At 37.8% G+C, this 26,473-nt stretch overlaps 1 protein-coding gene, 1 long non-coding RNA gene and 1 pseudogene across 2 annotated transcripts; 2 read left to right on the forward strand and 1 right to left on the reverse strand.

Annotated features, from left to right (window-relative positions):
* Positions 1 to 3,469: 3,469 nt before the first annotated feature.
* LOC107666195 (nuclear fragile X mental retardation-interacting protein 2-like) lies at positions 3,470 to 13,543 on the reverse strand. The gene is made up of 4 exons (XM_016457395.1): positions 13,142 to 13,543; positions 8,484 to 10,181; positions 6,979 to 7,011; positions 3,470 to 6,767 (listed from the first exon to the last, which is right to left on the reverse strand). The coding sequence occupies exons 1-4, from the start codon at positions 13,284 to 13,286 to the stop codon at positions 6,715 to 6,717; spliced, it is 1,929 nt and encodes a 642-aa protein (XP_016312881.1). The 5' UTR covers positions 13,287 to 13,543; the 3' UTR covers positions 3,470 to 6,714.
* LOC107666196 (uncharacterized) lies at positions 12,347 to 21,248 on the forward strand. The gene is made up of 4 exons (XR_001631645.1): positions 12,347 to 12,884; positions 18,359 to 18,489; positions 20,864 to 20,953; positions 21,058 to 21,248. It is a non-coding gene; the product is annotated as an uncharacterized LOC107666196 (long non-coding RNA).
* Positions 21,249 to 24,529: 3,281 nt separating this feature from the next.
* LOC107666189 (class A basic helix-loop-helix protein 9-like) lies at positions 24,530 to 25,340 on the forward strand (annotated as a pseudogene).
* The last annotated feature ends 1,133 nt before the right edge of the window (positions 25,341 to 26,473 follow it).

The following is a 26,473-nucleotide window of genomic DNA, read 5'->3' on the forward strand; positions in this document are numbered from 1 at the left end:
CATTTGCTGCTATAACTGCTTACACTCCCATGGGAAGGATTTCCACTAGAAGTTGGAGCATGGCTGCAGGGATTTGATCCCATCCTGTTGAGGTCAGGCGGGGACCCAGTTTCATGTTTTATGGTGTGTACATGTTCTTTCGGCCACCTATTGTACATGTCAGTCATTCAAACACAACATGCAGTAAAGATTACAGAGCGGAACAAAAGAACATAATTCGTACATGGCTCGAAAACGATGAAAAGACCACATGAGGAATGTCATGGAAGTATGTAATTGATTTTTTTTTAATTATGTGCATGTAAATTATTCATGATTGGATTTAATGAATCCAATACTCTAGGTACAAGTTTTAATTGCAAAATCAGGTTGTATAATGAAAAAATGTCGCCGTTCATGCAGCTACAGTCACAGAAGCCTTCAGGCCTTCTTTCAGAGCGAAACGCTGTGTGCTCGCCACACATCACAGTGGTACTGTGTACATAGTGACTAGGCTGCAAGTGTTACACTGGTGAGAGACTGAAGCATTGTTGATCAGCCTGTGGCAGAGAGAAAGGGAGCAGTATCTGCTCGGCTTTAGTCACAGAAGCATAGAATAGAGCCTACAAAGACATTCAGTGACACTGACCTCATACTCTGAGAGTCAGCTCTATTTAAAGCACAAGGATTCTTTCTGCTGTCTATTTTTACTCTCCCGTCTTGGGCATATTTCTGGCGAGGGACGGGGGGAGGAGACTGAAATCACTGCCGTTTGCGACAATTCTATCACTTTGGATGCTTTTAACCACGTTTTGCTTTTATTAGATGTGTCAATCACGGTCCAAATATGGAGTGCTGTTTTGATGCAAGTAGGTTTGTGTGATGTTTAATGGTATTATTAGAAACTAAGGACTGAAGTGTTATGTTCTACTTTTATCATCTGCAGATCTTCACAGGAGATGCTGGGACACGTTAGGACCCATGGGGGTTTCATGCATTTATCAGTAGCATATTTCGTGGATTTTCCCTATAGGCATGTGAATCAAGATCATTCTGGTCTTTTCTGTCCACAGGTATCTTTGCTCTGGATAATAGATGCCTATGCATATGTATAGTGAGCAAAAACACTGTTTAAATCTAATGTGCATTTTTATGCAGATAGTTTCATATTAATGGATTTTTACAATAGTAAAAAAGCATATATTTTATTCCTTAATGTTAATTATATCCCACAATTTTGGCCTGATTCTCTGTATTTGTTTCTGACCGTTATAATACAAAAATACTCATAATGACCTTCAAATGTGATTTAAAGCAAAACAATGCACTTCATCTTGTCAGTTATACACTGTTGTTCTTATAAACTTCTCATTTCGCGAATGTTTATGTCTCAGAACCATTACAGTGGCAAAAATATGAAAGAACAATGAATTTAATACAGTAATTATATAATTCAGTAAGATTACTTTCTTGTTAACGAAGTTTATACAGTATTTTCAAGATAAATTATAGTATGACTGAATTAGACAATTATTTCCACTTGAATATATGGCTGAATGTTTTTTCATACGCTTAAGGGGATTTCTGTACGTAAGCCTATTTATCTTCCATTAATCATCTTGTAGAACACTTTTTACTCTTGATGGTGGTTCATGTACGTTTACTTTATGATGGGCAACAGCGACATCTAGTGTTAAACTTCTAAATTCCTACTGAGGCGAGAGCATTCCTTATAAGTGAAAGTGAACGTATATATAATGCATTATATGCATATATATACAGTATATATAATAATTATAATGCACTCTAATAACATTTAACGTGCGGTAGTAGTTAAAATGGACAGGTTTCTACATTTAGAGTGCATCAAATAATAACTAAATGCGTTCAAATAACCACTAATGTTTTAGTTTAAGACAAGCTACCACACTCATCCCGATGTCCTTATAAACACCTCAACCTCCAGCATTCTCGTCCCTTGACTCACCTTTACACCAGTGCCAGTTCAGAGACGCCAGAGGGGTGCTGGGACTTTCCCTAGGAAAACACAGGTTCCATCTGTCCTGTTTATAATGCTATAACAACAGTAAGTCAGGGTTATAAAGAGGAAGGCGGAAATAGAAAGTGGGGTGTGTTGCTGTAAATCCAAAGAGCAGGTCAGGAATGGTATGCTTATTACTTGAGTATTATTGCATAAATATTCCGAGTTGTATACAAGTTAAGAACGATCAAAATAGCATTTGTGGCATTGTGATTAAGCATAAAATAATTTTGACTCTTTTCTTTATAAAATAAAGTGAAGTAAAGGCATTTACAATGGAAGTGAATGGAGCCAGTTTCTGGAGGATTTAAAAGCAGAAATGTGCAGCTTACAGTTTTATTAAAGGTCCCATGACATGCTGCTTTTTGGATGCTTTTATATAGGGCTAAGTGGTCCCTAGTACTGTATCTGAAGTCTCTTTCCCGAAATTCAGCCTTGGTGCAGAATTTCAGCCACTACGAGCCAGTCCCACAATGAGCTTTCCTTAGGACGTGCCATTTCTGTGTCTGTAGCTTTAAATGCTAATGAGGAGGAGAGAGGCGGGGCAACTGCCATGCTTCGCTCATTTGCAAGCCATGATGTCTCTCGAGGAAAAAACCTATATAACCTATGTCGTTATACGGGGTAACCTTTCCCCGTATAACGACATAAAGGGAAGATTCCAGATTGGGCCATCTGAGCTTTAATTTTCTCAAAGGCAAAGCAGGATACCCAGGGCTCGGTTTACACCTATCGCCATTTCTAGCCACTGGGGGACCATAGGCAGGCTAGGGGAACTCATATTAATGTTAAAAAAACCTCATAAAGTAAAATTTTCATGCCATGGGACCTTTAAAGCATTTACACTCATTTCTATTGAAAAAAATCATGCATTATGATTTTGTATAAGGTATGCATTTTGTACAGTTGGATCCAATTTTACGCAAAGGTTAGTAAACTTTAGTAAAAGGTTTAAAAAAAAAAAAGCATTAACGGATTGGCCCATTCACCTCCACTGTAAGTAATTCACTGTAGTTTGTATTTTTCCCATTTCTAAAATGAGGGACAAAACGAAATTTGGGCAATCAACATTAGGCCTGATCAAGCCTAACCTGTATCGAACCCTGTATAGTCCTTTCTTTCAAAAGCAAAGCACAAATTTAACAGTAGACATTCAGAAGAAGACTAAGACAACAAGATCTTTTTCAACAAGTTTATTAGCAGTGACAAAGATTCTTGAGACATAATGTAACCCCCTCTTCACATCCATTGTAGGAAATTCAGAGAGATCAACATAAAATGAAATATTAATTCAAACTTTTAACAGTCAAACATGGCACAACTGAAGATTGTTGGGGGGTAATGGGGGTGTAGGGACAGGGGAAAAGGAAAAGCAAGAGTTTTTCATGTTCTGATGTGATTCCGTTTAATATATCGCTTGACACAGGCACCCTGAACTTGAAAAGTTCACAATATTAACTTTGCATATAATTGAGCGTATGAATGAAGACAAATACACATGCTTGCACACGAACACACACACATATGCATCCACACGCAAAAAAAAACAGTTGAGTTGTCAGGACAGGACAAGAATCATTCATACGTCAAGAAAACACGTGAAATTTGAATATGCCAACAACCATTTCAGTATCTCTGTACCTCTCTCCCATCCGTACGTGCTCTCATTGCTTTAAACACTAAGAGGAGCTATTTAAGATGTATGTAAATAATTTATATTGCAATTATATAATTTGTGGGGTAGTAAGTGCTTATTTAAATTGAGGAAATTAAGCTAATGTGCAACCCCCCAAAATATAAACTCTGTTCTGTTTGCATTCTGTGCATAGAACCTCTATATGTGCATTTGACCCCTGGAGTTGAGTTTTTTGACACAAAGGCCAGGTTCAGTTCATTCTGCTGACAGCGTTTACAAAGACATAACTGAGTTAAGGAGACAGCTCACCCAAAATCTGAATTCTGCCAATATTTACTCACCCTCACGTTATTCCTAACCGCTTTAAACTGTTTTCGTCAGTGAAAGTCAGTGGGGTCCGAAACAGACCAGACATTCACTATACGTTGGGACAGGGTCAGAAAGTCTTTGGAATGACACGAGGTTGAGTGAATGATGACAGGATCTTAATTTTTACGTGAACGATCCCTTTAAGGGGAAATAGGGATACAGGGACAATGCATGTTTACAGAGGTATTTCATAATTAACTTAATGTAACAACAGATGGTTATAAATTATGCCTACATCAGTAACTCCTTAAGCAAATCCCTTGGATATAAAAAAAATGCTCTATGCGAGTTGTTCAAAGACAAAATTTAGATAACTACAATAAAACTCAAGTGATGCAATGAAGAGATGTGCATCTAACAAGCCAAGGAACGAGCTAATTATCAATCGCAGGATTTCTCTACATTGCACAAAGCTTTTAAGTGGAATCTAAACGGAATTAGAAAAGATGAAGCAGAATTTAACGAACTTACATCTGTTTCATCGACAGCTGCAATATCTTTTGAACCAAGACATCGAACAGACGTCGGATACCTCAAGAACAGAAACAGATTAAGAACTATCCTGAAACATCCCACGTTTTCTGAAGACAGACCACATTGGAAACCATTACATGCTGCATTTAAAACATGAAATAAAAAAACAAACAAAAAAAAACTCTTGCTAAGGAAAGACATACAGATACGTAGTGTGGTTAACGTCTTCCATGTGTACTTAAATCTTTTCACCTGGCAGTGTTTCATGGTAATGTACAGAAAACATTGATGCCAAATGATACCTGTAAAGACGCAAGCATTGGCTTTCAGTCAAAAATTAAATCCCTCAAAAGGTTAAAATTTAAAAAACAGCTCGTACAAACATGGGACATCTTTTCATATTTGGCAATAACACTGTTGGTGCATTTTTTTGTTAGATAGAAGAACACTGCCCTAATTCTACCTGAGTGTCTTTTTTATTTTCTTTCCTTTTTCACTTTTTTTTTTACATTTTCTTTTTTTTAATATTTATTTTCTTTTGAGATTGCGGACCGACAGTCCTTAGGTAGAGGTTAAAGTTAGTAGCCTATGATTAATTACTAGAATTTCAAATATGTACTGATATGTCAATGTTTAAGGAAATACAATTCAAGAACATAATACATAAAGTGCTACTGATTCTTATGTATAAATCAATTAATCTGTGAAATGATAAAACAGAGGATAGACTGTAAGTTAAGAATGCATTTTCTGACATTAGAAAGAGAAACATTTACACAACGGCAGAATTCTTGTCAATGGCGGTTCTATTGATGAGGCTCATATGTGCTTTAGCAAGCGCTTAACCGATAAGCATGGAAACCCAGGTACAAATTAAAACATACAAGAAATAAAAAGCATAAAAGTGTGATTGTGGTGCTCAATAAAAAATTAATTAAAAAAACACTAGGGGATTCTAGTCTCTTGACTGAAATAAAAAGTCCGGATCGTTCGCCAGCGACTGCTCTCTACGTAGGTTCCCTCTAAATTGTGGTGTAGTCCCAAATGAAGCAAAAGTAGTCGCTACTGCCTTTCCAGGCAAAAACAAAACCCTATTTCGAAGAGCAGCTCTACAGAACTTAACCAAAACGAAATAAAGCCTCCATAATGTACCTATAGCATTGAAGCTAAAGCAACTCTGTGGTGTGGCACATCTTATCGATTAGTTCTGCGTTCTAACTGCTACTTAAAAATTAAAAACAAAACACTCAAGATAAAAGAGTATAGCGTGATCGCTGTCCTCCGTTTACACACTCACACAATGAGCAAGAGACTCGAATGGCTGTCAGGTGACAGAAGCGTGAAGAGACAACAATAAGACTACTGAACGATAGCACTTTTAACTCTTCCAAAAGAGGACGCACAGAGCAGCATACTGCACATGCACACTACAGGGCGTGTGGTTTCCCAATCCGAGTGTACCGCATAACCAGCCCTGGGAGTTTTTAAGTATTTCAATGAAAAGAAAAAGGAGGAAGAAAAAAACAAACAAAACAAACGAAGTGGAGATGCGTCACTAACAGGACTGATCCAAAATTGTCCAGAAATTAAATTAAGACAATTATTTAATCCCAAAGGCTTGAACTAACCGCCCCCCACACATAAATGGAGTTCAATTCCCCTGTATCTCCAAAAAACAAAACAAAACAAAACAAAAAAGCCATGTAGTTCCTCTGGCCACAGTATGTTAATTCACTGTAGAGCGACACTCTTCGGTTCTGTGCCCAAATGAATTCAATGTGACCACTACATGATTATTTGAATTCAAGAGGGCACACATGGTGACATGCTTCCCTCCTGGACACTCTCTTAGGTCCGTGAGTACTTAAAGGAGAAGCTTCCGCCCAACCAAATGTCATGACAGGGTTATCATGAGTGTTTGACGTGTGAGTTGTATGTCCCCCAAGTCATCGAAATTGTCTTCAGCAACATATCCGCATTAGAGTTGAGTTCCACAGCTCTTGTTCTTCCATTCTAATATTCTAAAACCAGCTAACCCGTTTTCCTAAGCGCACTCTGTTCCTCTGCGCTCAGCCTTGACTGCTGACGGGTAACAAGGTCCTTTCTAAACCATTGGATTAGTTCTGATTCAGGATGTTCAGAGGCAGCAGCCATGTTCCTCAAGCACATCTTTTTGCAGCAGAGTTCATCTGAGATATAGTGTCCAGACACAGCTTCACTGAGCAGGTCCGTCCCATGACTCACTGTAGAGGACTGCTCGATTTGGATCTGCGAGAAAGTGAGAAAGATGAATGTAGGTGAGAGCTGGGAACTCTAAAACCACAAACAAAAATGATATGGGAAGGGTTGAGGGATGTGAGCAGATGGGGCATTGGGTTGCAATATCTAAATGCTGAATCATTGAAGGGTTTAATAACATGCTGAGGCAAGAGTTGACTATAAATATGTCAACAAACACAAGAGGTAAATGGTAGCTTACCTTGTTTTTGCAAATTCAAAATATATTCCATTTCTGCAAAGAAGAGGGATGAAAGCTTAGTGTAAAAATACCCAAGTACAGCTATGATTCAATCAAGATCTGTCCTTTTTTATTTAACTTGAAAGAAACTCACACTAACAGAATAGCTTCAAAATACTGCTGTCTTGTTGCTTTATATAACCACACTGAAATAACATTTATATATATATATATATATTCAGTCACAGTATCATTTGTGTGTAAGAGTAACAACCTTATTCTAATTTGAGAAGGCTAAGTAACAATTTAAGATGTAGACTAAATCAATTTATCTGCAGCACACAAACTTTTTTGTACATTAGAGATAGACTGATAATTAGTTTGAACAATATTATTTACAGACATTTACACTTTTAAATTGGGTTGACCATAATGGCACCAATCAGCAGTGCTGGGTAGTAACTGATTACATATAATCTGCATCACGTAATCAGATTCCGAAAAAAATGTAATACTTGTAATTAGATTATATTAAGTTTTAAAATGCTCATAATCAGATTACGGTTATTTTTTTATGGATTACATAATTACTCACACAATGTCAGTAAATTATTCATAATTTATTGATTCACTTCAATTCTTATTTTTTTCTTTTAAATTTTCCTTTCTAAATGAAAGAGTTCTAAATGAGTTTGAGAAACCCTGTTGTAATGTTAAAGGATTTCATGATGTTGATAAAGAATGGAATATATTTTCTTTCTCTTTGTTTATCAACATGGTACACAATAATCCCATTCAAATCTATGTGATAAACGAGTCAAAAGTAATCTAAAAGTAATAAAAAAAAAGTAGTAAGACTACATTACCTAATGTGTGTAATCCAGGTTGTTGCTAACTACAATTTTTGTTATGCAATTTGTAATGAGTAACGGACTACAATTTGTAATAATTTACCCAGCACTGCCAATCGGTATGTCTCTAAAGCCATGTGCCCCAGAAATGAAATTATTTGTATTATGTCTTTTTGGATAATTACTCTGTTTTTAAAGATTTATTTTTCGGTGTTTTTGCCTTTTTATTGATAGGACAGTAATGAGACAGGAAGTGAAGTGGGAGAGAGAGTGTTGATGGGATCGAGAAAGGTCCGCGAGCCGGGACTCAAACACGGGATGCCCGAAGCGCCTTTAAAATTGTCCTTTAAAGTCCTTAGCAATGCATATAACTAATCAAAAATTAAGTTTTGATATATTTAAGGTAGGAAATTTACAAAATATCTTCATGGAACATGATCTTTACTTAAAATCCTAATGATTTTTGACATAAAAGAAAAATCGATAATTTTGACCCATACAATGTACTGTTGGATACTGCTACAAATATACCTGTGCTACTTATGACTGGTTTTGTGGTCCAGGGTCACATTTATTGTATTAGTCCATCTCTATTGTACATTCATAAGACAGTATATCTCTTGTAGTACATAATAAAGTGAAAGTACTTAAGAAGAAACTTAAACAGTGAGTTACCTTTAGTGTGATAAATTACAGCAGCTTTTAGATCAAACGACCCCCAACTAGACCTCCTGTCAAAGCCCTTAGTATGGCCCTGGTCCTTGGCCAAAGCCACCTTAGGTGCAGCTGGGGAGGTGGGAGGCAGCTCGGCACAAATGTCCTTAGAGGAAGAACAAAACACTATTGCACCATGAACCCCCGTCTGATCTCTCTGGGCATCCAGGCTGAGGACAGAGGTCTCGGGTATGGCCCCGCTTGCCGCCTTGGCACCGCCGCTCGCACCTCGACTCAGATTCTGAGCGTTAGTCCATTTGTCTGGCTCGTGAGCCTTGGGGAAGGGTGGTTGTTGATCCAGTCTCTGAGAGGTACTGGAAGTCTGAGTGGCCACTGTAGCAGAACAGCCTCCCTGAAAGCTCACCTCCACCGGCACGTCCTTTCCGTTTGAGTGGCACGCCACGCCCTCTGGTCCGGCGCTAGGCTCGTTGATAAAGGACAAGCCCCACTGATTCTGAAAAATTTCCCCCAGAGACTTCTGATTTGTCGAAGCAGCAGGGGGATCGGCTTGGCGGCCGCTAGGGAGCGAGAGTTGCATATTGGAGGGGGTGACGGGGTAAACGAACAGACTGGGCTTCCTGGGCTCAGCCACAGAGGTCGTGGAACTTCCAACGGCTGAAGTGCCGCTACCAGGGGGAGATGCTACATTCTCAGCGGCAATAGCCAGGGTCGCCAGCAGAGGACCGGCGCTGAAATGGGGGCAGGGCAGGGGACAGCCATTCCCTTCCCCCGGCAGGGGACCGTTGGTAAAACTAGCCGAGGTGATGGTTTTCACCGCAGACATGGGGACCTGTGGCGGTCTCCCAGGCACCTGGGGAGCAGGAGTGAGAGCCTCCCCGCCAGCTTGGGCAGTCTTATTGAGGTTCTCCTTCACTTTGCTTGCATAACTGATCTTAGGCACAATCTTAGCGCTACTATTGTCCACAGGAAAGACAGGTGGAGGCTTGAACAAGGTCCATGAGTCCTCTTTGGTGGAGGTAGCCACCTTAACCTTGCTGGAGCGATCCTCAAACCGTTTGCCAGCCACTTTGCTGTCTGAGTTTTTACGTTGAAGTTCAGCCACCGGCAGAGGAGGTGGGGTTGCGGAGGCAGGTGGTTCCTTGGCTTTTAAGTGCAGCTCGACTTTTGAACCAGTTCTACCACTCTCCACCTGAGAGCCAGAGGCCGAGTCCGGCGCCACAGGCCCGTGGTCTTGTTTGCCACCCTGTTGCATGGCTTTTCCCTGGGCAGAAGCAGTCACATTGTCCCCGGCTTTGCCATTCCTCTGGGCCAGGCGCTTCTTGGGAGTAGTGTATCCACTCTCGGAGCCACTACCGTCATTGTCAGCTCCGGGTGTGCTAGGGTAACCGTTGGTAAGTGGTACAGAGTTGAGCGACACCACACCGTTCAGAGTAGCCAAAGTCTCTTTTTTGCCCTCAAGCGTGTTCAACTCTGAGGACTTGTCATTTTTGAAGTCCATGCTGTTTCTGCTAGTGTTTCTACCTTTTCTGTCCCCTGTTGAGTCAGTGGTGAAGGCCCGTCGAGTGGGCTTCTGTTTCAAGTTGATGTCTAGCAGGTGTCTATCGCCATTGCTGTTCGCAGGGTGCAGGGAGATGTCTGGGTTAAAAGAAGCGGGAGTCACCTCTCCCTCCTTCAGAGTTCCATTTATTTTGCCATTTTCTGCTCAAAGGAGAAACAAAAAGCAATAAACAGATGGAATGCAAACCACAAATCTGCAGCAACTGATCCACTGAATCAACAACTTTTGGTAAACGTCCAGATCAGATCTCAAGTTCCAGTAAGGGAACGGGTCAAGTCTAGTCAATGTCTGCACAAGTTCAAGGAATATTTAGACTAGGTATGTTCTGTGGAACCAAGCCAGGGTCAGGCAGATGACAAGCGGACTCCTTCAACTCACACTGAACAACCATGGATGATATTCAGTGTACTTCCAATTAAAACCAGTGTAAAATGACTAAAATGTTGGAATATCTGTGATTTGATAGCCATAACCAACCTACATCTGAACAGAGCTGGTTTATCAAATTAAATCTCTGCCAATAAAGTGAAATCAGAGATCATTGGTTTTCATACTGGGTCTGCAGAAAATTAATCAGATTAAAAAAGGAAATAAACTAGTTTTTATGTATTGTGAATCTGTGACAGAAAAATCTGCATTATGTGTGTGTGTGTGTATTATAGCAAATATTATTGCAATTTAAAATAATTGTTTTCTATTTTCGCATATTTTAAAATGCCATGAAATCATTCTAACATGCTGATTTGGTTCTCAAGAAACATTTCTTAGTATTGTTGATAAAGGTTGTGCTGCTTAATTTTTTTGTGGAAACTATAATTCATTTTTTTTCTGGACTCTTTGACATACATTTCAAAAGAAACATTTTTTTTTCATTTCTATGCGCTATATAAATACATTTGATTTGAATCTAAAGTCAATGTTCTGTAGAAAAATATTTTTACAACTTAAAATTTGCAATCAATATATATTGTCTTTATATTTGCTTACTACTTTCAAAAATTAACAGTAAAGCAGTTTGTATCCAGAGGGATCCTCTGCAACAGGATCATTATATTTGGATATCCTTATAATAATAATTAAAAAAAGACATAAATGTTCTGTCAGGCAAGTGTGCATAAGACGGTCTGCTTGGCTTCATGATTTCTATGGAAACTATTTATGGCAGCTGATGGAATGTCCTCATAGGAACTTAAGACTGGCATTAGCAACAATTCAATTCTGGCAACCTGGTATACAGATTCAAATTAATTCACAGAGGAGAAGATCTGTCTTTGTACAGCATATGTAAACAAACTGAACCAACAAGGCAATGTAATACCCAAATCAAAGGTGCAATGTATTAATGCGGTAAAAAGTGGTTTGAGCACTAAAACGGGTCTTAACGACCTCTGTCCTTTGAGGCTGAAAATATGAGGCATGAAGAGAGCACCCCATGCAAGCGTGCTTTCATCGGCCGGCTCAAGTCTGACATCGCCCTATTTTTAACCGGAGGTATGACGTGTCAAAATGGAGTACTAGAAGTCATATTTGGGTAGTTCCCCAGCATTGGTGGACACGTCTTAAAATCCCGAAATTAATGAAAAACTGAATACAGAAACCCCTTTAACACATTTCATGCCTTTTGTGAGCTTACATTTGTGTGCTTTGTTTGTGTCTAAGGCCATGCCAGCTTCTGTGGCTATTTTCATTTGTGTGGTAAAGTCACACTCGTTGAAGTGGGTTAGTCGCAACATGGCAGTCAGCAACGTTTGTACTGCATGAAATCATTTACAAAATTGTTTAGCAATGTTAATGCTTTATTTGAAACCATGTTTGTGCGTATTCGGTCAACACCCGGCCAAGTCATCAGCTAGCTTAGCATGCTAAGTGGGCAGCCTGAATGATTAGCCACAGGAAGATGTGATTGTTGGTACATCACAACGCTTTTATAAAGTGACAACTGCAACGATACATTTCAATGGGCGCTAGGCGTTTTTATGGACCAAATATGAACAGTTTTCGCGATATGCAGCGGTGTACTCCTGCGAAACCTTTTACGTCACGATAGCCAACAGAACCGTACCAAATAGCTTGATATCAACAGTTAACCCTACGCCTGTGGTGCATTTCAACACACAGGCTTACAGTTACGGGAGAGAATGCACACAATAAAGCTGTTTATCACTTTTTGATTAAAATCAAACATACGTGAGAGTTCTCACGCCATGAGCTTCGTTGCATACAAGTATAAATAATGCAGATTAAACGGGGTCAAGAAAATGCACTTTAAAATAAAAACAACAGAAATGTCGTTCTTTTATCAAAAGATTTTGTAAATCTACACGTCAAAGCGTGCATTTTACAGTTCGTGTAACGTTATAGGATTTTCCGGTTGCTTCCATTTACGGTTTGGGAACGTTTGTATCCGTACAGCTATAGAATTTTCCGACACGTTCTATTCAGGCCATTTGGTGCCGAGTTCGAATAGGCGGTAAGCGCGAGCCCAGGCACTGTCAGGCCCACTCACATGACTGTCAGAGAGTAATAGGCCGCGATTCGAGCTAAGCTGGTCAAACCGTACACCCCTAAAACAACATTAATAGCGACTCTGCATGGCTGACCGCGTCGCCCGAATTGTATTACCAAAGTATTCGGGTTTGTACGAGAAATGGGCAGCGGTGAAGTTTTGTGAGATTTGGCCGTCCATCATGGCGGACAGGAAATAACAGAACAAGCTTAAGCTACGAGCAGGAACATTCCACAGGAGCCGGTTCATGTTGCTGTGGCAGCAACGGGGCAGAGCTAACAGGCTATTCTGGATCTCTGACGGCCGCGTTCCTTTTAAAAACGAGCCAAACTGAGAGGTATGTTTGCAAATGAATTATAAGTCAGGGAAATGTGTAATGCGTGCTGAGAGACCGGTGCACAAGGTCAATGTCCCTTTACGCTAGCTAGCTTTGCGGCTAACACTGGATATAACTATTTCAAACAGTACAGTCAGCAAAACAGGCTCCTCGTTTGACTTAACTAATGAAGTATTATTGTGAACAAACAAACTACGACATGTATTTGAAGCTTGTCAGAGGAAAAAAAAAAACAATGAGCTTTGCTGGTTACCAACCTGTTTTCTTCGTCTGCGTTTTCTCGTTCTGGAACTTACTGTGGTTCTGATCATTGTTTACCGATATGTTCGATCGATCAGGGCCGTTCTCTGCTCCATGACTGATATATACTCCGGTTGCCCCTTCGCAGGGACGTTCCTCCATTTAACGTTAGCGCAAGTGACAAAATGTGCTCAACCGGTGCTCGGTGGACGAGGGGAGTTGAGACATTTGCACTGCCCAATCACCGCCTGCGTTAGTGCGTTTGGGGGTGCCAAAGAGAGGCGGGCGGTGTTTAGTGCGTCGCGATGCAAGGCGTGGAAGCTTCCCAGTCAAGGCCACAGGAAGCTGTAATGAAGACTTGCAATCACCCGAGTGCTGTGTCAGTGCTGTCTTTGGTGTACTGTTGGGAAGTTTCATTCTTGGTGAGTAAAATCTATGTGTTCACTATTTGGTGCACCTTTCTGCCAGTAGGTGGCGACAACTTAATGTTTTATGAGCGAATCATTTACTCCTTAATCGACTCACAATCACGAGCTCCGAACCACAGAAAGAAGAACCGTTTAAGCATTATACATGTTCCTTACAAATTACAGCCATTTCTTTTATCCGTTTTGTGGATGCCTTAGCTATACACACGTACACAAGTCATTTGTTCCCATATGGCAAAAATTAGTTTTTAAATATATTTCTAAATAGCCAATATTTATATTTGACAATATATTAATATATAACATAATAACATATTTAATATATGTAAGTACATATATTTTTATTGGCCATTTTTTGTATATTTTTAAAAGTATATTTAAAAAAAATAAATATATATTTTGTAAGCATTTAAAAATATATTTTGTTCTTCATACGTCAGTAAGAATGTTTTTTTTTTTGTTATCTATGTGAACATACATAAAAGTAAGCTATTGGCTATTGTAAATACTATTGTAAATGTGTTTTCGTGCCACTGAATTACATTTTGATATTTTTGTATATGATGGTTGAAACTATATAATTAACACATAACAATCATAAACAACCACCTGTCCCCCCCATTTTTGGTTTTGGTCAGCGATCTCCATTAACTGTTGGCCAATGGAAAATCATGTCTAAAATTGTGTGGTGTGTGAGTGACATTCAAGTCAAGGGGTCAGTGAGTGTAACTAATTTGTTCACTTTTATTTGAATCTGTTTAATGCACAAATGAAACACCACCACTATATGTAGCCTAGATGTGAGTGGTATAGTTTTGGTACATTTGTCTGGAGGCATAAATTGGCAGTTTACATGCACATTTCTTCCTCTGACCTCAGAGTGCGTATCAAAAGCAAATGACTGCCTATTTAAACTCACAGAGGTCAAGGTGATAGAATAAACCACAGATAGCCATGGTTGTCCTTCTAGAATGTTGCACTTTGGACCAACACTCGTTTAACTGGCAGAGTGGGGGTAGATTGTAGATCTGGAACAGGTTCTGTTTGTTCTCTGAGGATTTGCGGACAGTTAATTGGAATGAGGACGTGATTAATCCTATAGTCCTTTCTGACTGTTCTTGTATTTAGGTGAAAATTCTGTTGAGTGGAAAGTGTGTTCACTGAACCAAATGCTGTGTGCTCTACCATTCAAACGTTTGGGCTCAGTTTTATTTAATTATGTAGTAAGTTTACTTTTTTTTTTTTTAAGTGAGGATGCATTATCAAAAGTGACAGTAAAGCCTTACATATTTACAAAAATATATATATTTAAAGGGGTTATATCAGTGGTTCCCAAACCTGTCCTGGAGGACCCCCTGCCCTGCACATTTTGTATGTCTCCCTAATCAGACACACCCAATCTAGTTCCCCCCACATGTCTACATCACTGTGTGGGAAGATTTGCATTACATCGCCCAAATGTTCACGCAAATAAAGAAGGAGTAACTTTATTGTTGCCACCACCGCCGCTGCCATGTTGTGAAGATGCTGTGTGTTTCGTTGTGAAAGCGAAAATACTATGTTTGGCCTTCCAAAAGAGGACACGACTAGAAATCAGTGGTTAAGTTGTATTTACAACAAATGTTCTTTTTAACAACATCATATGACCCCTTTAAAATAAATGCTGTTCTTTTGAATTTTCTATTCATCAGAGAATCCTGAAAAAAAATAATCACAACAATATTAAGCAGCACAACTGTGATAATAAGAAAAGTTGAAATATAAAATTGACAAGTTACTTAATTTCTGTAATGTTACTGTTTTTATTGCATTTTTAAACAAGTAAATGCAGCCTTAGTGAGCAAAGAAGACTTCTTTAAAAACATTTAAAAATCATACTGATCCTAAAATTTTAAACTGTAGTGTACCATCAAAGTAACTCCTTGAGTTCAAATAGTCTCACAATATAATTTTTACTAAATTAGATTTATGTTTTTCCCCCAAAAAAACCTATTTGCTAGATGTGATTTGCTGTTTTTAGATGCTTTAAATTCCATGCATTCTCTTAAATTAACCAGAGGGGGGCAGACAAACACTGTTATGACAATTGGGATCTTTGTATAGTCATACTAAATATAGCATCGTATTTTATGCATTGTTAGATCACATTTTTTGTTAAGTTGTAATTGTTTATTTAACTTAGAATCATAAAAACAACATTGTTTTTTAATTTTTTTTATATAATAGGATTATTTTTATTATTTTTATTATTTTATGAGTCTGGCATTCCATTCATTATAATAAAGCAGGGGAAAAATTTCAACTATTTTTAGCATGTCAGAATCCTTTGAAGTGGTCATATTTCTTAGGATGGAATGACATGGACAACAACCTCTGTGAACTCCTGTGTGAACTCTTGAACTCCTGTCCTGAGTGTTAGGACTTGTTGAAAGCAAAAGTTACTAAGTTAGTTCCACATTTAGGTGAAACCAAAATAGCAGTTACAAATTAGTTTAGTTCAGGCAGCCCTTTCGAAATCTCTGTAAATAACTGTATTTTCACTTCTTTTTTATATGTTAAGAATTCTCTCTAGCCTTCCTGTACTGCTTGCGTAATCGGCATTGGTGGACCTTTGAGCAAAACAACTCCAATTATAGCACAAACAGCATGATTACAGTGTTTGTCAGACACCAATGTGACTTTAAACACAGTTTTAATAGTGTATTCAAAACACCTTTTATGGTTGATGTCAGAATGTGTTTTTCTATGAATCTCTTGGAATATCACAGCTGAAAATAATAGGTTATGTGTTTTATTTCAAAGAAAATAAATATGTGCAGTAAAACTATCATTCTCAGCATAAACTGATACTTAAATGGGACAGATGAAGAAATTTGAATTCGCTTAGACATGTAATGTTTTAGGTGCAATTGTTTTAATACATATATCTTCACTGCAGTTTGAACTATGAAGAAAGGTTACAACTTGCATTCAAGTATTACCTACAGGCTATGTCATCGCATCTTAAGTTCTGTCAAACACAGACTCCAGCCAGAGCATAAATCACATAGCTCGATGTTTTAGGTGCAGTTGTTTTAATACATATATCTTCACTGCAGTTTGAACTATGAAGAAAGGTTACAACTTGCATTCCTAGGACATAACAAGTATTACCTACAGGCTATGTCATCGCATCTTAAGTTCTGTCAAACACAGACTCCAGCCAGAGCATAAATCACATAGCTCGCCTCTAGTAATCTAGCAGCTGGTTATTTTAATTGCAGAGAGTTGCTCAAATAATGCTAGTCCTCTGTTTCTGTAATGCTGCTATACAGGAATTGGGGCGACTAACCTTGAGCATGCCATCTTACCACTGAAAGGCCAGGAGTGATTTCATATCCCTTGCGTCTTGTCAACACGCTTTCATCTGAACGCCAGTTAGTATCATTAACAGCTCATATTTCACTCTTCTGGAATGTTCTGATACAGTACCGTTTCAAAAACAAATGTGAATATTAAGAATTTGCTGCAGTATGGATCAATTCAAACTTGTTTATCTAATTGTAATGCCTGTGGCGTTGTTGTGAAGGTGTGCTAGCTTTGGTAAACCTGAAAGGGAAATCATTAGGGTTATTTACTTGATGTCAGACATAGGGCTGGACAATAATTCAATATCAATATGTATCGCGATATAATTTTTTTCAATAACGGTGATATGATTTTTAAACACATTTCCGATATTTCGATATACATTACCGATATCGTGATATCAATTTTGGCCATATCGTCCAGCCCTAGTCAGACATGGAAAAAATGAGGTGCAGGCTGTAAAAAGTCAGTTTGACTCTTGTGCCCGCTGGCTGTCACCATGGAGACGAGCTCATCACAAATATAGCAGTACTTAGTGCGACAACTTTCATCTTAATCCAGGTAGTATTGTCTTCATGCACATGCATTTTGATGTGCAAGATCAGATTATGTTACAGCAGTAAACTTTTAAAAATAAGGCTCGCAAGCATTACCAGTGATACATAGGGTATAAAACCAATACACTTACACACGTACACACACACAAGACTTCTTTTCTTCTCTGCAGTTCTTTTCTTCTCTAGCTTGCTTCTTCGATTGGTGTAGGATGTATTTTGAAACAATTTTCACTCAGAAATTGCTAGTAAATTCCAGAAATAATTACAAATGAACTTCAAGTAACACATTAAAGGAATAATTCATCAAAAAAAGTAAATATGCTGAAAATGTACTCGCCCTTGGGCAATTTAATATGCAGATAAATTTGTTTCTTCATCTAAACAGATTTGGACACATTTAGCATTACATCACTTGTTTATAGAACCTCTGGAGTGAATGGGTGCCATCAGAATGAGAGTCCAAACAGCTGATAAAAACATCACAATAATATTCTTCCTTTAAATTTAACAGGACATTTAGTCTTCAGTAGAAAGACTAAAATGCATTTTCTTGTAAAACACACCAACAAACTTTGTTTTATTTACAACTTTGAACATTTTTTTTTCAGGGTATTTGTCTAAACCTGACATTGCATATTACAAATATTGTTGACTTTTTGACAAAATGCTTTTGTTCTTCTTTTGAAAGTCACTTTGGATAAAAGTATTTTCTACATGTATAAATGTAGTTGTAATGTCATTTGTAATGCTTGTACACTACATAATGACTTTGTAAAAAAATCCACAAAGATCTATCTTAATAGAAGAATGAAATATGTATTGCTTGTATGTATAGCTTGTATAGCTCAGAGTCAAACTCTGTCTGGGAGTGATTCATTTCTGCCTTCTTTTACATCTGTAGATGGAACAGAAGCAGCCAGTGCTGTGAGTCAGGGGACGAAGAGAAAGATCAGCCCAAGCCCATCCTCCTCTGACAAGACACAACACCCATCTTTAACATAACCTCATCAAACCTCTAACAAGCTAACAAGGGTGAGTGCAGATCAGGAGGCATGTGTCAACAATGAACTGTTTTACTCTTTTTACAAGGGACAAGGAGGTTCCAGACATTTCCATTACACCGTTACATGTGCCCGCAGCGATCACAGCATATCGTTTGGGAACCCCCTATACTGTAAATGCAGTATAGCTAATCAAAACAGACTAAGAAAGGCTGGAAGCCTTGCTAAGCCTTTTGTTGTATTGAAATGAATGCACTTAGCCAAAGGAAGGATTTTGATGTTATTTTGTATTTCTTGTACCGTTAAAGCTTCAAGAATGTATATGAGCATGCTTGACATGATGTTGTAAATGCATTTTTCCAGCCTTGATCCTGCAGAAAGAATTGCAATTAGTTGAGAGCGGAGTTACTATAGTTTAGAATTTTTAATTCAGAATTTTTTTTCCAGATTTCAGTTTATTTATTTTTGTTTATTTATTTATTAGTTATAGTGAACTATTATTTTAGAACTTCCAAATTTAATGCACTAACCAGTATAAATTAAGTTTTGTTTTAATGCCATTAAATTTCTCAGCACAGTCTAATGTTATTATAGAGTCGAGTCAATTGTATTTGCATAGAATTTTCAGAATTACTAGTTCATTAACTGCTATGATTAATATGATGTATATCATGGTTTACGATATTGATGGTTTGTTGAGTCACATGTTAATTTCCAGTTTTATAGTATACGGTCTTATCAAAAATGAAAACTTTTTTTTTTTGTTAGTCTTGGAGTTAATTTTAGCTTGGTTTCAGTTTTTCCCAGTTATAGTTTTAATTTTTATTTCAGTTAACAAAATGTTTTTGTCTAGTATTCTTTATAAGTTGTGAAAGACGCGCAATATTAACACTGCTTGAACAAATTTAAAAACAGAATAGCACAAATGCCAGCACTTTCATTAAAGCATTAGTGGCTGGTTGCCTACAGTATCATAGAGCCAAAAAAGGTTCTAAAGAATAACGAATTCATGTTTTCCATGTGGACCTCTAATTTCCCTGCATACTTCTCAAGCCTCACCACCCCTTTAAAAGCATGTATCTAAATAATTGTGCCACAGTCTTCTAATAACTGCCAGAAAGCAGCTTCTCATTATCTAACCTCAGACTCAAGATTTACAAATCTTTAGACAATTCACAGTTATGGCTGGGCTATCTTTGGTTCTCCCAGTGAGCACACGGCTATCTAAAAGGACCTTGATTTATACATGGCGACTGATAATTGCTAGTGTCTTCCCATTTGTCAAAAAAGGACTAGTCTGGGATGGGTTTTAAGAGCATGCTTGAAGTTCTCTGTACAAGACAATTAATCTGCCAACCCTTCTTGTAAATCATCATTGTTTATGTGTTGGACTACATCACTTAGACTGGGGCAGTAGGTGATTCAAGTGTGCAAATGTTTCCATTACAAATTAATCACACATTGCTGGTAGTGGAGTGCAGAGAATCACACTCATGGAGTGGAACAACTGACTTAATATAAATGCAAGGAGGTAGAGAAAATGAAACGCATATTTATCTTGTGAACTAGAGCGAATACTGCTTCAATACAGGGCTGTGAAAAATCCAAAACTGAAAAATTGTCTTGCTTTTATATTCCTTTAGTATATCTATCTGTCTGCCTATCTGTTTGTCTTGCATTTCATCTGTCCATAAGTTCTGCAAACTTTTAAATGCGATTTTTTTCAAACCTTTTTTACACTTCCAAACACTCACATTTTCAAACTTAGCTTTTCATATACAGTTAGTATTGTACTTCCTTATACATTCAAATTCAATTCTGCATCCTGTTTGCTTCCTTAATTCAAAATCTCAGTTTTGTTCTAATAATACTAATAATGGATCTGATGAGCTGGGAATCAATTCTTATTGGTTTGAAGAGCAGTTCAGGTTAAGTGCCCAGCTCCAGGGTGCTCTTTAACCTTTGACATGGCCATCAACAGTTCAAAGCTGTTACTATTATAAACCACTCTTTGGCTGGCAGGTTAGATATTTGGTGAAAAATTGGGTGACACTGAGGGAATTAAATTTTGTAGATTCAATAAGCATTTTAGATATAGCTAAATGGTGTTTTTGTTGTATTGTTTTTGATACCTGCAAAATAATCTAAAATCCTGTTATTTTAAGTATTTCAGTTCCCAAACCTTGCAAACAAACCCCTCAATTACCAAGTACATCAGTCTCTCCTTTCTGTGCTTATGACCTCTAATTTTTCCTCTCATGGTCATTGAGAAAAAGCGCCAAAAACAATTACACTGACATTCCCACGCTCTCCTCTGTCTGGCTGCGGTACGTCTGTTGTTGTCTTTGCTTACCTTGGTGTTTTCTGTTGCATTTGGGGATCATTATGTTTATTATGTTTATCAGGTCAACAAAGCTGTCCGACATCCAAAGTCTGATTGATTTTATTCCGTTTGAGTGTAAAGTCCCAAAGGAGCCTGTAATTAGCATGCAAAGGTTGTGGCATTTTACAACTAATTTCAAATTATAGAGCAAACACAGTATGACACAATCTAGAGCCCTGTGTTTAAACAAACCTGCATTTTGGATTATAATTGCAGAACAAGAAAAGGAAGAGGATGTTGTAATTCCCACTTAAGCAACTATATTTTCCGCTAACAAAAATTTGCCTTTCACTGGAGATCTGGAAAACACCCCACGCCCATGAGGGACATCTAGTCAACACGTCTATCGGTCAAAACATGTTATACAGTAGCTAAATGGCTTGACTAACCATTTTCAGCTACTAGGAAATATGCACTCTAAAAAATGCTGGGCTGTTTCAACCCAGTGTTGGGTCAAATATGGACTAACCCAACTGTTGGGTTAAAAAGTTAATTTAAAAATGTAACCAAAATTTAACCCAACAGTTGGGTTAGTCCATATTTGACCCAACATTGGGTTGAAACAACCCAGCATTTTTTAGAGTGTGTATATGCTTTTTGTCTTTTTTTTTCCCATCACAATGTAAAACTACAGATGAAGGTGCAAATAAGTTACATTTTCTGTTATATATCTCTCACTGTAAATGTCTGAATAGACTTGGTCCGGCTGATTGTTTTATTGATTGTGAAAGATTGCTTAGTCAGTGTAGTTTTGGTCTAACATGAGCCAATCTTGCATTGTGTGCAAAATATCAGCCGGACACCTAAACCTACATGGCTGAAGTCATGATTGGGTAGTAAAAGTTGGACAGGAAGGAAGCAATGTCTGAAATGGCATCTCTTTTCTTGTTTAAAGGTTATTGCACCGCCACCCACTGCTGATATGATCTTAGCTGTTAGAAAGCACTCTTGAGCCACTGGTTTGACTGGAGGCTTGAAAATTGTAAAATAGGTACAGCCCAAAGAGAAGATGGAACATTTTTGCCATAGTGGCTTCCTCAGTTGGTTATGACTTTAGTTAAAGGGATTGTTCAGCCAAAAATGAAAATTCTGTCATCATTTACTCACCCTCTTATCAAACCTGTATGACTTTTTTCTTCTGCAGAACATAAATGGAGCTATTTTGAAAAATGTTGGTAGCCAAACAGTTTCTGTTCCCACTGACTTCCATTGTAACTTTGTAACCCTAACTGTTTGGTTACCAACATTCTTCAAAATCTTCTTTCATGTTCCACAGAAGAAGCAAAAGAAAAAAGAAAAGTTTAGATTTTTGTTCTTGCCCTGCCAACATTTTACTGGCCCCAGCACAATAAATTGTTTTTCATTTGATTAATTTTACATGTGTTAAAAATATATTTATTTATATTTTTCATTTAATGTTAGCCCAAACAGTACAATATGTTGGAAAATGCTGGCATACAATGCATACATTTATTAGTTGAATGTTTCCAAGACCAAATCATTGCCAAAGTCCTGTTTTAAGCATATGCCTTAATATTTCTTTCTTTCTTTTTAATAATTTTGGCTATAATAACTATATAATCTTGACTTGTAACATTTTAAAAGATAAGAGAAAATGCTTCCCATCTTTTATTTTTGACATCAAATTCACACAATTTTAATGATTTTATTTACACTACATGAATTTTATTAATACAAAAAAAAAATTCCAGTGTTTTGTCAGACATTTTTTCATAGTAAAAAATTTTGTTGGGTCTGACGTAAAAAAGCAAAAAGTTAGTGTATCTTGACGCTTACAGTAATAGAGGCAAAGTTTAAAAGCACTGAGCTGAAGATTTTTCTCTTGCAATAAATAGTCAGGTTTGAGACCACATTCCAACATGGTGGTTAGAAACTTCTATTTCTTATTCACACCAAATACTGAATAATAGAAGGTCAGCTAGTGAAAATTTCACACTATTGTCCACTTTCAGTACAAAATGCATTTTTGGATTACAAAAACACATCGGAGTTCAAGTAGAGGATACACAAGCTGTTTGCGAGTGAGAATAAAAAAGCAACCAAAGCCCTTAACTCACAGCCATCACAGGTAATAATTGTAAAATATCTGTGTTCCTTTTCCCCAGCTTTGAAGTGAGGTGGCTACTGTCTGTTCTTGCCCCGTAGGAAGCACACATTTGATTTATGACTTTGCAGACAACCAAATTACACTGTCCCTCGCTGCAGCCCAGGAAGGCCAGTAATCGCTTAATACACAACAGCTAATTGTGACCATGCAGAGATATGGAGTTCATGTGACATATGATAAGTGTTTTTCCATCCCTCTGGCAGAGAAAAGGTGTAAAGGCAAATTGGTAAAAGAGGCTTATCTGATAAAGATGTAATTTGTCATGAATGTTCCCATTTTTCTCTCAAAACCCAGAACACAGTTTAGACAATCCATCTGGATCAAGGTGGAGGAAAACTAGGAATGCATTATGAGGGACCAATGTTCATAATTATGAATTGTACACTGCAGGTACACTTTCATAGTTATGCTCTTAAAAAAAATGATGCAGAGGATCTATAATTGTAATCATAGTTCTATTTAGAACCATAAAATACTCTTTTATGCTGAAATGGTTCTTTATGCTGGGGATTAGGGTTCTTTATTCCCGCCCCCTTTTTTTTTTTTTTTCAAAATCTGTAACTGTCAAAATATTCTTTCAAAGCAGCTTCTGACCGGTTTCCTTGAGCTCAACCATCCAACGACACAGACCGTCAACACACACTCTCTATAGGTACATTTTAAAAGCTTCTAAATATGTCTACAAATTTTAACTTTTAAATTGTAACTGGTTGTAAATTGAAGAATTCTTTTAGAACCCCTTTTTCTTAAAAGAATAGTTCACCCAAAAATACAAATTGTGTCTATTTGCTTACCCTCATGTCATTTTTTCATTTACATTATTGGATCAAGGTCTTTAGACTCTCTAGAACTTCCAGGCAAGTGTGTTGGAGCTAAAATCTGCAGAACGGTTCTCCAGAAGCAGGGTTGGAGACCCTTACCATAGAAGACCCATTTTGGGTTCCCTAAAGAATCTTTCAGTATAAAGTTCTTGTAAAAAAAAAAAAAACAGTTTTTTTTGTTAAATGTTCATGGAATCATGGAAGTCAATAAAGAACCTTTATTTTTAAGAGTGTTTCCCTCCAAGAGCTGTTTTTGCTGAATACAAATATGAATGAACCCTGATTCCATAATATTTATGAGGAGGAATCGTCTGCAATATCAGTACATAACTGTCAAAACCAAACATACACACCTTGGAGTTACATGCATCTGTCAGCTTTGCAAATGACATTCCTCATTTTCGGCATGGTGTAGTTGGAAAGATCAGATCCTGAGTGTTGAGGAGGTGTGTCAAAGCCTGTTGACTGATGTCTACGCTTGCCTGGAGGGCACTTGTAAACACAGAATACACCTTTGTTTATAGGCAGCTGGCTCACGTGACACATCCACAGATTGCCTTTAAAAACCCCTCTCGCCCTCTCCGAGACTGACAGATCTGATCTAGAAGGTGAGGAGAGGATTTCAACATGTGGATGCTTTGCAAGACTAACTGTTTATAGTTCACACAGGCCACAATAACACTCATCTCTCAAACCAAAGCTAATATTTGCATTTCGCAGAGGACAAAAGTCGACAACGATGAGTCTGGGCAGCACCAGTACAGAATCTGAAGTTTCAGAGGATGAGTTGGAGGATTGTCCTTTGGGTGAGGATGACGACTGTAGCAGCGAAAGCCCTGCAAAGATTCGTTCAGAGTGCTCTGTGTCATCCAGCCCCAGTGACACGGAGGGCTTCAAAGCGGCTAAGAGGCATACTCGGCCTAAGCGGTCCAAAGCACGGCGAGTCGCCGCCAATATCCGAGAGAGGAAGCGCATCCTGGACTACAACCAGGCCTTCAACGCCTTGCGCACTGTCCTCAAACATGACCTTAGCGGAAAGCGTCTATCCAAGATCGCCACTCTCCGCCTTGCCATCCACCACATTTCAACACTGTCTTTATGTCTGTGGACACAATCAGACGCTGAAGCACACGCACCTCCATGTGCCCATATGGAGTGTTACCGACAGCCAGAAGACAACATTTCTCTGCCCAAGGAGACAGGAACTTTCCAGGAACCGATGGAGAACTACATTCCCCATCAGCCAGAGCCTCTAGCAGTTTCTCCAGAGATACCTGGGATTTTGTACCAGGACATATCAATCTCTGTACCATCTCCTCACTACAGCCACTGCGCAACCAACAGTAAGGTACACGTGAGCCATGGACGCTACAGTCGCCACTGGGAGGACCAAAGCAGTGATTACTACAGTGAAGGAGCTGGATATCAACATGGGATGAGGGTCACCTGCCATCAGAATCATATGGACACTTATGCAGACTCTGCTAACGGCTTGGATGCTGGGTTACCTTCAATATCATGGATACCAGAAATCCCTGAGTATACACTGACTAAATTTTCTCATGCTAGAATTATGTTGAAAAGCATTAGCAATTTGTAAATATAATAATGTGAAGATTGTTTGGATCCATTTCTCAGGTTAAAAAATATACTGTATATTACAGCAAATGCCTTTGAAAAAATGTTCTGTGTTTGTTAATTGTACATTCTAGATTTTTTTTAGTACTTAATAATTCATACCATTTTTTTCATATGCACAAATCCCCAAATAAAGCAGCTTATTATAAACCTGACTCAAAAAGTATAAATATCTTTTAAATCTACCAATAAGATATAACATTAAGTGCCATCAAATTCATTTTGATTAAACCATTAGAACACTGAATAAGATTCACATTATTTTATAGTGATACCTGACCCTGATCCATATTAATGTGGAAGTCTGTACCTGCTTCATAGTAAGCGACATGTCACAATTTAAACTTTATTGTTTTCCTTATTGCAATTTTATTTCTCCCAATATAACTTTAAATCTCACAATTTGAGAATGTCCAGTTTGTTGTAATATGACTTTAAATCTTGCTATGTGACTTTACATCTCGCAATTGCAGCTTTGTATCTTCCTTCTTTATTTCCAGTAATTTTGGCTTTTATATTTCACAGTGTTATTTGACTATTTATTGTTTTTATAACCTGATTTATTTTTACTTTGAGTAGCAGTTATTGCTTATGAGTTATAATTCTTGCAAATCTTTGCCTGCGTGTCAGTATGGATGTCATAACGTTCACACTTTGCTGTTAAACAAAGTGGCCACAGTCAATAAATGGTTACTGACAGGGAAAAATAGAAAATGACTGGAAGTCTTGTATCTATGCAACAAACCATACAGATGCAAATAAATTTGTAGCCTAATATAATTGAGTACAAAGCATGATTACTGATACATGAAGTCACAATCAGGTTTCTATTGTCAAACGTACTTGTTCTGTAATCATTCTAACAGGATTTGTTGTGCATCTTCGGAAATTTGACTTTAAACATAATTCATGCAGTTGAAGAATTCAACACCAAAATGCATTTCCTCATTAAGAGACAGTCCTTCTTAAGATGGTGTTCAGGCTTTTTGAGATTTGCAAATTAGCAAGTGTCTTAAAAAATAATATAATAGGGAAGTTATTCCTG

The sequence above is a fragment of the Sinocyclocheilus anshuiensis genome, unplaced genomic scaffold (genome assembly GCF_001515605.1).
Source record: "Sinocyclocheilus anshuiensis isolate Anshui unplaced genomic scaffold, SAMN03320099.WGS_v1.1 scaffold984, whole genome shotgun sequence".
NCBI lineage: Eukaryota > Metazoa > Chordata > Actinopteri > Cypriniformes > Cyprinidae > Sinocyclocheilus > Sinocyclocheilus anshuiensis.